At 53.0% G+C, this 14080-nt stretch overlaps 2 protein-coding genes across 7 annotated transcripts in view; one reads left to right on the top strand and one right to left on the bottom strand.

Moving 5' to 3' along the window:
• The window catches only part of KCNK6 (potassium two pore domain channel subfamily K member 6), a 16463-nt gene extending 7004 nt beyond the window's left edge, over positions 1-9459 (bottom strand). The window contains exons 1-4 of one of the 2 annotated variants that reach the window (XM_017887447.1): positions 9247-9331; positions 6225-6471; positions 5750-5967; positions 4857-5667 (exon numbers count right to left, since the gene is read on the bottom strand). In XM_017887447.1, coding sequence (XP_017742936.1) covers positions 4857-5178 — 322 coding nt within the window. In that variant the 5' untranslated portion in view covers positions 5179-5667; positions 5750-5967; positions 6225-6471; positions 9247-9331. Of the gene's footprint in view, positions 1-4856; positions 5968-6224; positions 6472-9246; positions 9332-9363 lie in introns of those variants that run through there. The other variant, XM_017887446.1, reaches the window with a different exon arrangement.
• Positions 9421-14080, top strand: part of YIF1B (Yip1 interacting factor homolog B, membrane trafficking protein) — a 15329-nt gene continuing 10669 nt past the window's right edge. For 2 of the 5 annotated variants that reach the window (XM_017887442.1, XM_017887445.1), the window contains exon 1: positions 9421-9573. In XM_017887442.1, coding sequence (XP_017742931.1) covers positions 9522-9573 — 52 coding nt within the window. In that variant the 5' untranslated portion in view covers positions 9421-9521. The other 3 variants (XM_017887441.1, XM_017887444.1, XM_017887443.1) reach the window with 3 other exon arrangements.

Raw genomic sequence — 14080 nt, 5'->3', positions numbered from 1 at the left:
AAATAATAATAATAATAATAATAATAATAAAAAGGCTCCCTCTGGGTTTTAGCTGGATACATGGCCTTTTGGAATAAGGACATTCCCTCCCCCTTGCAGAGCCAGGTGTGGTTCTGCAACTAATTTCTGGTCACGGAGGTATTCATGAAAGAGTCAGGCAACTTCCAGGAAGGGTCCTTAAGGAGCGAGGGATGCCAGTCTCCCTTCTTTCCTCCCTCCTCTTGCTGGCTGGAGCACAGACATGGAGGCTGGAGCTACACAGCCATCTTGGACCAACCTTGGGAATGGAAGTTGCGCAGAGGAGTTAGGCAGGAACACCAGGGTTTTGCTGAGAAGGAGCCCTAGGTCTCTGACCATGCAGTACCACTTGGACTGACTACCTGGAATGTGAACAAGAAATACACTTCTTATTTAAGCAACTATAATTTGAGGTGTATCACGTATGACTCCAACCCTTATTAATACAAGGGTTTTTGATGGGGGAAACTCCAGCAGCCTGGCAGGTTTGCAAATGACATGAAATCCTTATAAATAGGCTGGGTGAGGTGGCTCATTCCTATAATCCCAGCACTTTGGGAGGCCGAGGTGGGAGGATTACCTGAGCCCAGGAGTTCAACACCAGCCTGGGTAACATAGGAAGACACTATCTCTATAAAAAATAATAATAATTTTAAAAAGGGAAATCTTTATAAATAGACAAATCAAAGAGTTTGAAAAGCATGGGGCCTGTGAGCCTCAAGTAACTATTTAAAAGAGCTGAGTCCAAAACAGTGTTTTGCCATTTACTCCCTGCATGACTTTGGCCAAATGACTCCTCCCCTCTGAGCCTCAGTTCCCTATTCTGCAAAAATGGGCTCATTAAGCAGTACCTTCCTGACTGGGCAAGGTGGCTCACACCTGTAATTCCAGCACTTTGGGAGGCCAAGGCAGGAGAACCGCTTGAGCCTAGGAGGATTTCGAGACCAGCCTGGGCAACCTAGGGAGACAACCTTCTACAAAAAAAAAAAAATTAGCTGGGCGCAGTGACATGCACCTGTGGTTCCAACTACTCAGGAGGCTGAGGTGGGAGGCTCACTTAAGCCCAGGAGGTCAAGGCTACAGTGAGCTATGACTGCGCCACTGCACTCTAGCCTGGGTGACAGAGCGAGACCCTGTCTCAAAAACAACAAACAATCCCTTCCTCAAATGTGGTAGTAATCCTACCAGGTTGGGATAGGGCATAGCACCTAGCAAGAGCGTGGAAAGAGTTACAAGGATTGTAATGCTCACTTCCTCTCTCCGATTCCCAGTTCCGGGTAGGACTACCCGCTTCCTCCTGCCTCAAGTGCAGCAAGGCTGCCCAGATCAATTCCAGGGCCAAGACTTGGGTCTATGACCAAACGAAGGGCATTGTGGGAAGAGGTCTCTCTGAATCACGTTTAATTGGTTTTCCATTTCTCCAGATGTATTCAAGGCTTCGCCCACAATGAAAACAGTCAACATTAACTCAGTAAACATCAGTTATTACCAGCGCTTCACATGGACAAAGACTCCCTCCTTGACCACACTTCAGTCTGACTCCTAAGTCCTTAAGTAGGCCCAGTTTTAGCAAGAATCCTACAAGCCACCCGCCCCGATAGCTGATCAAATTCCTCATCCACCACTCTTTTTTTGTGTGTGTTGTTTTTTGTTTTTTGTTTGTTTTTGTTTTTGTTTGTTTGTTTTTTGAGACGAAGTCTCGCTCTGTCGCCCAGGCTGGAGTGCAGTGGCCGGATCTCGGCTCACTGCAAGCTCCGCCTCCTGGGTTCACGCCATTCTCCTGCCTCAGCCTCCCCAGTAACTGGGCCTACAGGCGCCCGCCACCTCACCCAGCTAGCTTTTTTGTATTTTTTTTTTTTTAGTAGAGACGGGGTTTCACTGTGTTAGTCAGGATGGTCTCGATCTCCTGACCTCGTGATCCACCTGTCTCACCCTCCCAAAGTGCTAGGATTACAGGCTTGAGCCACCGTGCCCGGCCTGTTTGTTTCTTTTGAGACAGAGTCTTGCTCTAAGGCCCAGGATGGAGTGCAGGGGCGAGATCTCGGCTCACTGCAACCTCTGCCTCCCAGGTTCAAGTGATCCTCCTGCCTCAGCCTCCCAAGTAGCTGGGATTACAGCCACACACTACCATGCCTGGATAATTTTTGTATTTTTAGTAGAGATGGGGTTTCGCCATGTTGGCCAGGCTGGTCTTGAACTTCTAACCTCAGGTGATCCACCAGCCTCGGCCTCCCAAAGTGCTGGGATTACAGACATGAGCCACCTCACCCGACCTGTTTTTTGTTTTTTTGAGACAGAGTCTCGCTCTGTTGCCCTGGTTGGAGTGCAGTGGCATGAGCTCAGCTTATTGCAACCTCTGCCTCCCAGGTTCAAGTGATTCTCCTGCCTCAGCCTCCCGAGTAGCAGGAATTACAGGCACCTGCCACAACGCTCGGTTGATTTTTGTATTTTTAGTAGACGGGGTTTCACCATGTTGGTCAGGCTGGTCTCAAACTCCTAACCTCAGGTGATCTGCCCACCTCGGCCTTCCAAAGTGCTGGGATTACAGGCATGAGCCACTACACCTGGCCCTCATCTAGCCCCTCTTGATATCTAAGTTCTTGGCCTGTCTTTAGCAAGAATCTTGTTAAGCTGAGTTTAGCAAGAATCCCCCTACCCCAGTGTCTCTCCTCTTAGTATTCTTCTAGCCACTGACTCCCTTATTCTACTTGTTAGCCATAAATCTCCAGCTGTGTTTGCTGTATTCTGTCTCTCTGCCTTTGCAATGGTCTCTCCTCTACCACAATAACTTTCCTTTTTTAACAAGTGTTAGCATATTTTTTTTTCTTTTACAACACACACAGCACCCTTCTTCTAAGTAGTGTGGTCTGTTGGCTAGCAGCATGGGAGTCTACAGCCTGATGGCCTTGACTAAATCTCCACTCTATGCCATCTTTGCTGTGTGATCTTGGGAAAGTTACCCAACTTCTCTAGGCCTCGGTTTCCATGGCTAAAAATATAGAGCCTATAAAGGTGCCTGCCTCACAAGGCTGTTGTGATGATTAAGTGAGTTAAAGCATGCACTGGCAAGTCCTCTGTCAGGCTATTGCTATTACAGGGAAATGGGGAGTGTTATTATCTCCATTTAGCAATGGGGGCAGACACTGAAGCCTGGCAATGAGCCGTGGCTGAGGAGGGATGTGGCCAGGCTGTGCCTGACTGTGTCTGGTTTCCCTCACCTGCCCTGCCAGGGATGACTTCTTAGAAGCCAGGATCGGGGAAGAGGCAGGAAGTGCGCACATGACCCAGGGAAGCTCAGAAGCAGGTCGGGCCGCCCTGGCAGTGTGGTCAGGCCCCAGGGGAGGTCAGCTAATGAGAAGTCCCCCAGCTCTGCTGCCAGGGGACCAAAAGCAAAAGCTGCCCCCTATTGCTGGTCGGGAGGGGAGTTAGGAGTCTGGGCTAGCCCTGCGCCAGCCTCCTCTCCTCAACAAATCCCCAACAAAGAAATAAAGAGGAAGTCTGGGGGCTGAGAAGGGGCTGGGGGAGCAGCAGAGCCTGGCAACAAAGAGATTTCCCAAGTCTGGCTTCTCAGGGTTTCCCAAAACTCGGGCTTCCTCCACTGTGGGTCCTTTTGACACATCCCTAGCTGGGGCTGCTGAATTGGGAGTCCCAGGTCCAGAGGGAATAGGTGGTATCCCTATTGGGAGGAAAACCCTGCACTGAGGGTGACCCCATACGGGGGAGATGTCAAGATGGGGTGGGGTACGTAGGGATGGGTTTTGTGTCTGGGGTCAGAGTTGCCTGCTGGAGAGTGTGGGGCCAGGAGAGGGACAAGGGTCTGGAGCAGAGGCCTAGGTCCAGAGGGGCAGGAGTCCCAGATGGGGGTGCCAGGTCCTTGCTGAGGAATCTCTGCTGGGAGGGAGGTCTTTAGTGAGGACACCCTGAGACGTCTGGAGATTTAGGGTCCTCGCTGGGGTGCCAGGGTCAGGAGAAGGTTGAGATGGGGTTTCTCCAGGGGGGTTTCCTAGAAAGACATATCTGGAGGGTCAGGAGACATGGCAAGGGTGGCAGACCCAGACTAGAGATAAAGTCAGGGGTCCTGGCATGGTTGAGGTCTGGGTCCAGAGGGGGCAAAGATCTCCCTTGGAGGGCAGAGGATCCTAGGACCTTGCTGGAGATCTCTGAGGACAGTCCTAGGCTTAGAGGGGACTGGACAGACCCAGGTCACCAGGAGGATTAAGACCGGGGAATGGAGTCCCAGTGCAGTGGCTCATGCCTGTAATGCCAGCGCTTTGGGAGGGCGAGGCGGGCTGATCACCTGAGGTCAGGAGTTCGAGACTAGCCTGGCCAACATGATGAAGCTCTGTCTCCACTAAAAATACAAAAATTAGCCAGGCATGGTGGTATGTGCCTGTAATCCCGGCTACTCGGAAGGCTGAAGCAGGAGAATAACTTGAAACCGGTAAGCAGAGGCTGCAGTGATCCGAGATCGTGCCACTGCACTCTAGCCTGGGCGACAGAGCGAGACTCTGTCTCAAAAAAAAAAAAAAAAAAAAAAAAAGAAAAGAAAGAAAGAAAGAAAAGAAAAGAAAAAAGACCGAGGAACGGGGTCCCAGCTGCTCTCTGCAAAGGGGAGCTGGGTGTTTCCTACTTGGAAGGAAGGGCTCGGACTTGGGCTCCCGGAGCAGAGCGGATATCATGAGCGTAGGTCCCGGGTCCTCACGGGGGTCTTTTCGGGGGATCCGAAGCCCAGAGGGGATTGGAATAAGGGTATTCGTGAGGGCTCTGGGGTCCTCAGGGGGTAAGGATGCAGTGGGGATCCCGGGTCCTCGCCGCCTTGCGGGGCGGCGCTTACGTACCCACGGTGGTGACCAGCGTGCTGGCGAAGAAGAGAGCAGAGGCGAAGTCCCAGGCAGGGTCCGAGGCGTTGGCGGACCCCGAAGCGTTGGCAAGCACGACACGCCCCAGCCGTCCGGCCGCCAACACTCGTTCCACGAAGGCGTCCAGGGCAGGGGCCGCCACACACGGGCTGCGCTGCAGCAGCTGCGCCCGTAGTGTCTCCAGCTCGGCTCGGAGCTGAGCTTCGTGCGGCCCCTCCAGCCGCGCTACCAGCAGCGCGCCCAGCACCAGGTACGCGACGTACACGGCCAGCGCGCCCGCTAGGAGCGCGCCCCTCCGCATGGCGCTCGCTGGGACCCCGCGAGCCCGGGGTGGCCCCGCTGACGTGGCCCCCGCCTCCGGACAGTCTGGCACCTAGTTTCAGTTCCGGGAGTGCTAGAGGCGCGGCTGCAGAAGCCCCAAGAGGAAGAGGAAAAAGGGGAGGTGGGGGGCGGCGACGGAGGAATGCCCCGCCTCCGGGAAACTGAGGCACGCCCAACTGCCAGGTGTTAGTTCAGAGAGGGTGGAGCCCAGCGCTCCCAGACCCAGGAGACTAACGGGATAGAAAAGGTGGAGGTAGTCCTCTCTTCCCCTCATTCCTTCCTTCTCGTCCTCCTGCAAGGCTGGTTCACTATGTTAGAGGAATCTGAACTTTCCTTTCTGCTCTCAGGCCGAGGAGTCGCCCCCTACCGCGCACAGCGGCTAAGGTTGTGGACTGCATCAGGGCGCGTGGCTGACGGAGCAAGGGGCAAACTGAAATCCAATTCTCGCTCCATTCGCCAAGTCGTGTGCCTTGGAGTGGGAACAGCGGACACCACAGGGTCAGGTGTCCCCTGTGCCCGCGTGGACAGAGTGGGGATCCTTAGCTACTCACCAAATCTTTGTTCAATGCCCATTTTGTGCCGACCCCTCGCTGGATGATCCTGGAGACTCGGTAATGATGAGACGGTCCTGTGCCATGCATTCATGGGGCTCCCAGTCTAACTGGGAGACAGACACGAGAGTGACCCACACCTGATGTCCCAGCTACTCGGGAGGCTGAGGTCGGAGGATTGCTTGAGCCCAGGAGTTCGAGGCTGCAGTGAGCTATGCCTGGGAGAGAGAGTGAGACCCCATCTCTAAAAAAAGAAAGAAAGAAAAAAGACAGCCCAGAGTGGTCAGGGCTGCGATGAGGGAAGCAAGGGTACAGATCAAGGCTGGAATCCGGGAATCCTAGAGGGCCCTGGGAGTCCAGAGGAAGCAACCAACCCTGCCTAGGGAGGTCAAGAGAGCTTCCTAAGGAAGGGGCTAGCTGAGCTGAAGCATGAAGGATGAATGGAAACGAGCCAGGCAGAATCCCAAATACACACCTCTATTTAAGAGGAAAGCTTTCCTTCTGTGCCCCTCCTGTAAGTCTCTCCACTTCTGACTCCAGCCAGAACTCAGCGCCTTCCTGAGAGCCTTTTGGAGGGCATCCCAGAGTCCTGACCCCATCTGACTGGCAGAGGAGTGGGGCTTGGGGCTCAGCTCAGACATGCCCCAGGTGGTTCTATTAAAGAGGTGGCAGATCACGGGGCAGAGCCCAACTTGGGGTTGACAATACAGAAGTAGAGGCACCTGATAATAGAAACAGTAACATAGTAGGTGCCAGTGATCGAAGGCTTACATTCTGCCAGGCCCTGTGGACACCTGAACTTGCACTGAATTCTCAACTGCCCCTCCCCCGCTAACCCCCCCCCACCCCCGTATGATTCCCACCAAACAGATGAGAAAGTTTAGGCTTAAAAATGAAGTAGTCATTTGAGACCAGCTTGGGCAACATGGCAAAACCCCATCTCGACAAAAAATACAAAAATTAGCCAAGCAGGGTGGCATGCACCTGTAGTCCCAGCTACTTGGGAGGCTGAGGCAGGAGGATCGATTGAGCCCAGGAATTAGAGGCTGCAATGAGTTACGATCACACCACTGCACTCCAGTATGGGTGATGGAGTGAGACCCTGCCTCAAAAAAATAAAAAGTAGTAGTCACATAATTGGCAAGGGGTGAACATGAGGCCAGCGGGAAGCCAACGAACCTGCATTTTTTTTTTTTTTTTTTCTGAGACAAGAGTCTTGCTCTGTCTCCCAGGCTAGAGTGCAATGGCATAATCCATAATCTCGGCTTGCTGCAACCTCTGCCTCCTGGGTTCAAGCGATTCTCCTGCCTCAGCCTCCCAAGTAGCTGGAATTATAGGCACCTGACACAACACCTAGCTAATTTTTGCATTTTGAGTAGAGACAGGGTTTCGCCGTGTTGGCCAGGATGGTCTCGAACTGACCTCAGTCGATCTGCCCGCCTCGGCCTCCCAAAGTGCTCGGATTACAGGCGTGATCTGCTGTACCTGGCAGCTTGCTTTATTAATTAAAAACATATATATAAGGCTGGGCACGGTGGCTCATGCCTGTAATCTCAGCGCTTTGGGAGGCCGAGGCAGGTGGATCACCTGAGGTCAGGAGTTCGAGACCAGCCTGGCCAACACGGTGAAACCCCATCTCTACTAAAAATACAAAACATTAGCCAGGTGTGGTGGCACATAACTGTAATCCCAGCTACTTGGGAGGCTGAAGCAGGAGAATCGCTTGAACCCAGGAGGCAAAGGTTGCAGTGAGCCGAGATCGCACCACTGCACTCCAGCCTGGGCAACAGAGCAAGACTCCATCTCAAAAAAAAATTTTCTTTTTTACAGAAGAGATGTATCTGGAGCAACCAGAGCAAGAGAGAGGGCTGAGGATGAGGAGAAAATGGTGTTGGAGCCCAGGGGACAGAGGCTAAATCAGAGGTGAAGAAGAAGGTGGGAATTTCACTCACAAAAAGGAACCACAGTGGAGCCAGGACTCATCACTGAGAAACCAGGAGCAGCCCTTAAGGTCCCCAAAAAGACAATGTCTCAGAGGAGGAAGGGGAAGCCACAGCGATAGGGTCACTTGCTGACATCCTTCCGGATGCGCTATCACTGCCCAGAAGTAACTTCCACCACTATGTTTTCCTGAGATAAGTCGGGGAGTCTGACAGGGAGAGAAAGGGGGAGCCTGAGGGGCAGAGAGAGGAGAGACTAAGGACGCTTGGTCGGCAGGGCTCTTCACTTGCAGGTGCACCTGTGTGCTGTGAGTTGCTGGGGGTTGTAGAATGCTTTTGGTGGACAGAGAGAACCAGGTTGCAATGTGAGAACATTTTTATGAATTTCTGGGAAACTGCCTTAAGATCTCTTCCAAGAGAGACACCTGGTTCTTCTCACCTAACTTGTTGGGTTTCCTTTTCTCACTCTAAATATTCACTTTAAGGCTGGGCACTGTGGCTCATGTCTGTCATCCTAATGCTTTAGGAGGCTGAAGCGGGAGGATGGCTTGAGCCCAGGAATTCGAGACCAGCCTGGGCAACATAGCAAGATCCTGTTTTGACTAAAAATTAGCTGGGCATGGTGGTGCATGCCTGTGGTCCCAGTTACTGGGGAGCCTGAGGCAGGAGGATCACTTGAGTCCAGGAGGTCCGAGGCAGCCTGGGAAACAGAGCAAGACCCTGTCTCAAAATAAATAAATAATTACTTTAATACCTAAGGGCTGTCAAAAATTGTATAAGCCCCTACAACTCCAATTAGCCCCTCAGGAACAAAAATGTTTCTCTTTTCCCTGCTCCACAGCCTTCTCTGGCTCTCCAGTGCTCTCAACGACCCAAATTGAACGCCTGTCTGTAGAGAACTGCATTTCCCATCGACCCTTTCGCTCAATATTTACTTTTTTTTTTTTGAGACGGAGTCTTGCTCTGTCGCCCAAGTTGGAGTGCGGTGGCCAGATCTCAGCTCACTGCAAGCTCCGCCTCCCGGGTTCACGCCATTCTCCTGCCTCAGCCTCCCGAGTAGCTGGGACTACAGGCGCCCGCCACCTCGCCCAGCTAGTTTTTTTTTGTATTTTTTAGTAGAGACGGGGTTTCACCGTTTTAGCCAGGATGGTCTCGATCTCCTGACCTCGTGATCCGCCCGTCTCGGCCTCCCAAAGTGCTGGGATTACAGGCTTGAGCCACCGCGCCCGGCCAATATTTACATTTTTAAAAATGTTTTGTAGCGATGGAGATCTTGCTGTTGCCCAGGCTGGTCTCGAACTCCTGGGCTCAAGCGATCCTCGGCCTTCCAGAGTGCTGAGATTACAGGCATAAGTCACTGCGCTTGGCTAAATTAAAACAAAAAACAAAAAAACAAACAAACAAACAAAAAAAAACTTTGTAGGGATGGGGTGGGGCGAGGTCACTATGTTGTTCAGGCTAGTCTCGAACCCCTGGGCTCAAGCAATCCTCCCGCCTCGGCCTACCAAAGTGCTGGAGTTACCGGCGTGAGGCCCCGCAAAGGGCAGACACACTCACTTTCTATCATGGCAGACACCGCCTCCTCCTGGGGTTGTTCCCGGCCCCGCCCTCCTGCCCCTCAGGCCCTGACTCGCTTTACAGCAGGAGCCCAGTAACCCAGTCTCCGCCTCTTACGTAAGGCACCGCCCACTCGCCAAGGCCTCCGTGGGAGGGCGTGGCCTTCCCTCAATCCTGACGTCCATTGGCTGTCTCTTCGCCGGCGGGGCGTGGGTACGGGAGCCGGGCGGGCACGTTCCGAACTGCGGCTGAGGCGGCGACGGCGGCGGCGAAGGATGCACCCGGCAGGCTTGGCGGCGGCAGCGGCGGCGGGGACGCCCCGGCTGCGTAAGTGGCGTACGTGGCCGGCGGAGGAGATCGGGCGGGCAGGGGCGTGGCGGGGCGGCCGCGGCGGTTGGCGAGGTCACTGCAGGTCAGAGGTCACGAGATCAAGGATCTGGAACCCCGAGGTGTGCACAGCGCTGGGATGCCAGCTCTGGGTAGGGGGCGCCTTGGGGGGCGATTCTTTAGGAAATTCCTTTAGAAGAAAACAACTTGGGACAGGATAGCGTGCGATATGCAGAGAAATGCAACTTTCATTCATTTGCAGTTAGCGATCCGCCCTCCCCTGCTCTCCACCCTTCCGTGGCTCCCCAGTGCCCGCCTGCTGTCGCCCACACCCTTAGGACAGTTTCGTGCCCCTCCGTGAGCGCAGAGGGTCATACCTACCGCTCATTTAAGAAGCGAGCCTGTATTGTGCTGTTGGCCCCCTTTTCCTGTCTCTTCATCTCCGTGAGTGTGCTGTGTGTTTAATTTATTCATTCAGTCTAACTTGCCTCAACTCCCATGTGTCAGGCCCTGTGCTGGGATGGAGATGTGGGAGCCCAGAGGAGGCACGTGACCCAGCCAAGGGGTGTCAGTGAAGCTTCCTGGAAGAGCATACTTCTTTTTCCTTTTTTTGAGACCTAATTTTGTTATTTTTGCCCAGACTGGAGTGCAACGGCACAATCTCAGGTCACCACAACCTCCGCCTCCTAGGTTCAAGTGATTCTCCTGCCTCAGCCTCCCAAGTAGCTGGGATTACAGGCGCAGGCCATCACACCCGGCTAATTTTGTATTTTTAATAGAGATGGGGTTTCTCCATGTTGATCAAACTGGTCTTGAACTCCCGACCTCAGGTGATCTGCCCGCCTAGGCCTCCCAAAGTGCTGAGATTACAGGCGTGAGCCACACGCCCGGCATGGAAGAAGATACTTCTGATGATGAAAAGTTACCCAGGAGGAGATTTGTGGTGAGAGGGCAGGCTGGGTGTGGTGGCTTACACCTATAATCCCAGCACTTTGGGAGGTCGAGGTGGGCTAATCACTTGGGACTAGGAGTTGGAGACCAGCTTGGGTAACATAGCAAAATCCTATCTCTAATAAAAGTGCAAAAAAGTAGCCGGGCGTGGTGGCGAGATTGCACCAGCCTGGGCCACAGAGCAAGACTTCACCTCAAAAAAAAAAAAAGAGGGTGATCCACCTGCCTCAGCCTCCTGAAGTGCTGGGATTACAGGCATGAGTCACGGTGCCCAGTCAACCAGTCTGGCCAACATGGTGAAACCCTGTCTCTACTAAAAATACAAAAAAATAGCTTGGGCGCGATGCCTTACACCTATAATCCCAGGACTTTGGGAGACCGAGGCGAGAGGATCATGAGGTCAGGAGTTCGAGACCAGCCTGGCCAGTATGGTGAGACCCAGTCTCTACTAAAAATACAAAATTTAGCCAGGCGTGGTGGCGTGCACCTGTAGTCCCAGCTATTTGGGAGGCTGAGGTAGAAGAATTGGTTGAACCTGGGAGGCGTAGGTTGCAGTGAACCGAGATTGCACCACTGCACTCCAGCCTGGGCAACAGAGTGAGACTTCATCTCAAAAAAAAAAAAAAAAAAATCTGGGTGTTGTGGTGCGCACCTGTAATCCCAGCTACTCAGGCAGCTGAGGCAGGAGAATCTCTTGAACCTGGGAGGCGGAGGTTGCAGTGAGCCAAGATTGTGCCATTGCACTCCAGCCTAGGCAACAAGAGTGAAACAATGCCTCAAGAAAAAAAAAAAAAAAAGAGGGAAAGGCATTGGAGGCCTGTGCCAAGTAAACAAGTAGACAAATGAATATATATTACAGAAATTATTATGAGTGCTCAGAAGAGAAAAAGAAAGCACCGCATGTTATGAGAAGGAGCCAGGCGGGGATAGTGTGTTCCAGTGAGGAGTGAGGAAGGTCTCTGCAAAAGCAGGGGCCTCTGTGCGATATTGGGAGGCGCTGATGGAGGGAGGTTGTTCCAGGATGAAAGCTCTGCATATTCAAAAGCCAGTGAGGGCAAGGGGCCTGAAAGGCCATGTGGCGGGCTGGTGCATGGGATCTGCAGGAGAGGTTCCAAACCATGGTGGTTGGCAGGACTGGGTCATGCAGGGCCTACTAGGCTTTGGATTTTTTTCTGAGCGCAGTAGATAGTGACTTTAGGCAGAGGATGACATGGTCTCATTTGCATTTTAAAAGATCACTCTGGATCAGGCACTGGTGGCTCATGCCTGTAATCCCAGCACTTTGGGAGGCCGAGGCAGGCAGATCACTTGAGCTCAGGAGTTCGAGACCAGCCTGCCCAAAGTGGTGAAACCCCTGTCTCTACTAAAAATACAAAAATTACCTGGGCGTGGTGGTGTGCGCCTATAATCCCAGCTATGCAGGAGGCTGAGGCAGGAGAATTGCTTGAACCTGGGAGGTGGAGGTTGCAGTGAGCCGAGATCGCGCCATTGCACTCCAGCCTGGGCGACAAGAGCGAGACTCTGTCTAAAAAAAAAAGAAGAAGTAGGGGAGAGAAAAGGGAAGTGGGGCTTGCAGAGAGGCTGGGGCCGGTGCTGCTTGCCTTGGAATTGAGGAGACCTGGGTCTGTCTTCAGGCTATGAATAATTGAGAGGAAGAGTTCGCGGCTAGTAGCTGATCAGGAGTGACATGGATGGACTGCTTTCTTTTTTTTTTTTTTTTTTTTGAGACGGAGTCTCGCTCTGTGGCCCAGGCTGGAGTGCAGTGGCCAGATCTCAGCTCACTGCAAGCTCCGCCTCCCGGGTTCACGCCATTCTCCTGCCTCAGCCTCCCGAGTAGCTGGGACTAGAGGCGCCCGCCACCTCGCCCAGCTAGTTTTTTTGTATTTTTAGTAGAGACGGGGTTTCACCGTGTTAGCCAGGATGGTCTCGATCTCCTGACCTCGTGATCCGCCCGTCTCGGCCTCCCAAAGTGCTGGGATTACAGGCTTGAGCCACCGCGCCCGGCCTGATGGACTGCTTTCAATGAGGCCGAGGAGTTTATGAGTGTCACAACAGCTTTGCAAGGTGGGACAGTTAACTCCGTTGTGTAGAGGAGAACATCCAGATGCAGAGAAAATCATGACGTGGTAATTCTCTTCCTCTCCCCATTCCCACTGTCATCTGATCACCCATTCCCTGTGCCTGCAATAGTGCCAGGCACATAGTAGGATCTCAGCAGATATTTGCAGGGTAGCATTGGTTATTGATTAGGAGCAGAGGCCCTGGAGGCAGAGTACTGGGTTCAAATCCTGCCCTCCCCATTTTCTCCATCTCAGTACAGAGCACTCCCACTTGCCCCATTACTCAAACCAGGATCTATAGAGACAGTATTGGCTCTTCCCACTTCTTTTTTTGAGACAGACTCTCACTCTGTTGCCCATGCTGGAGTGCAGTGGCGCCATCTTGGCTCACTGCAAGCTCCGCCTCCCAGGTTCATGCCGTTCTCCTGCCTCAGCCTCCCAAGTAGCTGGGACTGCAGGCGCCCACCACCACGCCCGGCTAATTGTTTTTTTTTTTTTTTGGGTTTTTTTTTTTTTTTTTGTATTTTTGGTAGAGATGGGGTTTCACTGTGTTAGCCAGGATGGTCTCCATCTCCTGATCTCGTGATCCGCCCGCCTCAGCCTCCCAAAGTGCTGGGATTACGGGGATGAGCCACTGCACCCGGCCCTTTTTTTTTTTTAAGAGGGCTTTGCTGCGTCGCCCAGGCTGGAGTGCAGTGGTGTGATCTTGGCTCACTGCAGCCTTGACAACCCAGGTCCTCTCACCTCAGCCTCCCAAATAGCTGGGACTACAGGTGCGTGCCACCATGCCCTGCTATATTGTATTTTGTAGAGATAGGGTTTCACTATGTTGGCCAGGCTGGTCTCGAACTGAGTTCAAGTGATCTGCCTGTCTCAGCCTCCCAAAGTGCTGGGATTATAGGCGTGAGCCACCATGCCCAGCCTCTTCCCACTTTTTTTTTTTTGAGATGGAGTCTCACTCTGTAGCCCAGGCCAGAGTGCAGTGGCGTGATCTTGGCTAACTGCAACCTCTGCGCCCACCACCCGCTCCCGGTCCCAGTTCAAGCAGTTCTCCTGCCTCAGCCTCCAGAGTAGCTGGGATTACAGGAATGCACCACCATGCCCAGCTCATTTTTATATTTTTAGTAGGGACGGGGTTTCGCCATGTTGGCCAGGCTGGTCTTGAACTCCTGACCTCTTGATCCGCCTGCCTCGGCCTCCCAAAGTGCTGGGATTACAGGCATGAGCCACTGCGCCCGGCCTCTTCCCACTTTTTTTTTTTTTTTTTGAGACGGAGTCTCGCTGTGTCGCCCAGGCTGGAGTGCAGTGGCTGGATCTCAGCTCACTGCAAGCTCCACCTCTCGGGTTTATGCCATTCTCCTGCCTCAGCCTCCCTAGTAGCTGGGACTACAGGCACCCGCCACCTTGCCCGGGTAGTTTTTTGTATTTTTTAGTAGAGACAGGGTTTCACCATGTTAGCCAGGATGGTCTCGATCTCCTGACCTCGTGATCCGCCC

Source organism: Rhinopithecus bieti, unplaced genomic scaffold (genome assembly GCF_001698545.2).
Source record: "Rhinopithecus bieti isolate Rb0 unplaced genomic scaffold, ASM169854v2 scaffold_15776, whole genome shotgun sequence".
Classification (NCBI taxonomy): Eukaryota; Metazoa; Chordata; class Mammalia; order Primates; family Cercopithecidae; genus Rhinopithecus; species Rhinopithecus bieti.
This window is presented reverse-complemented; position numbering and strand designations above follow the sequence as displayed.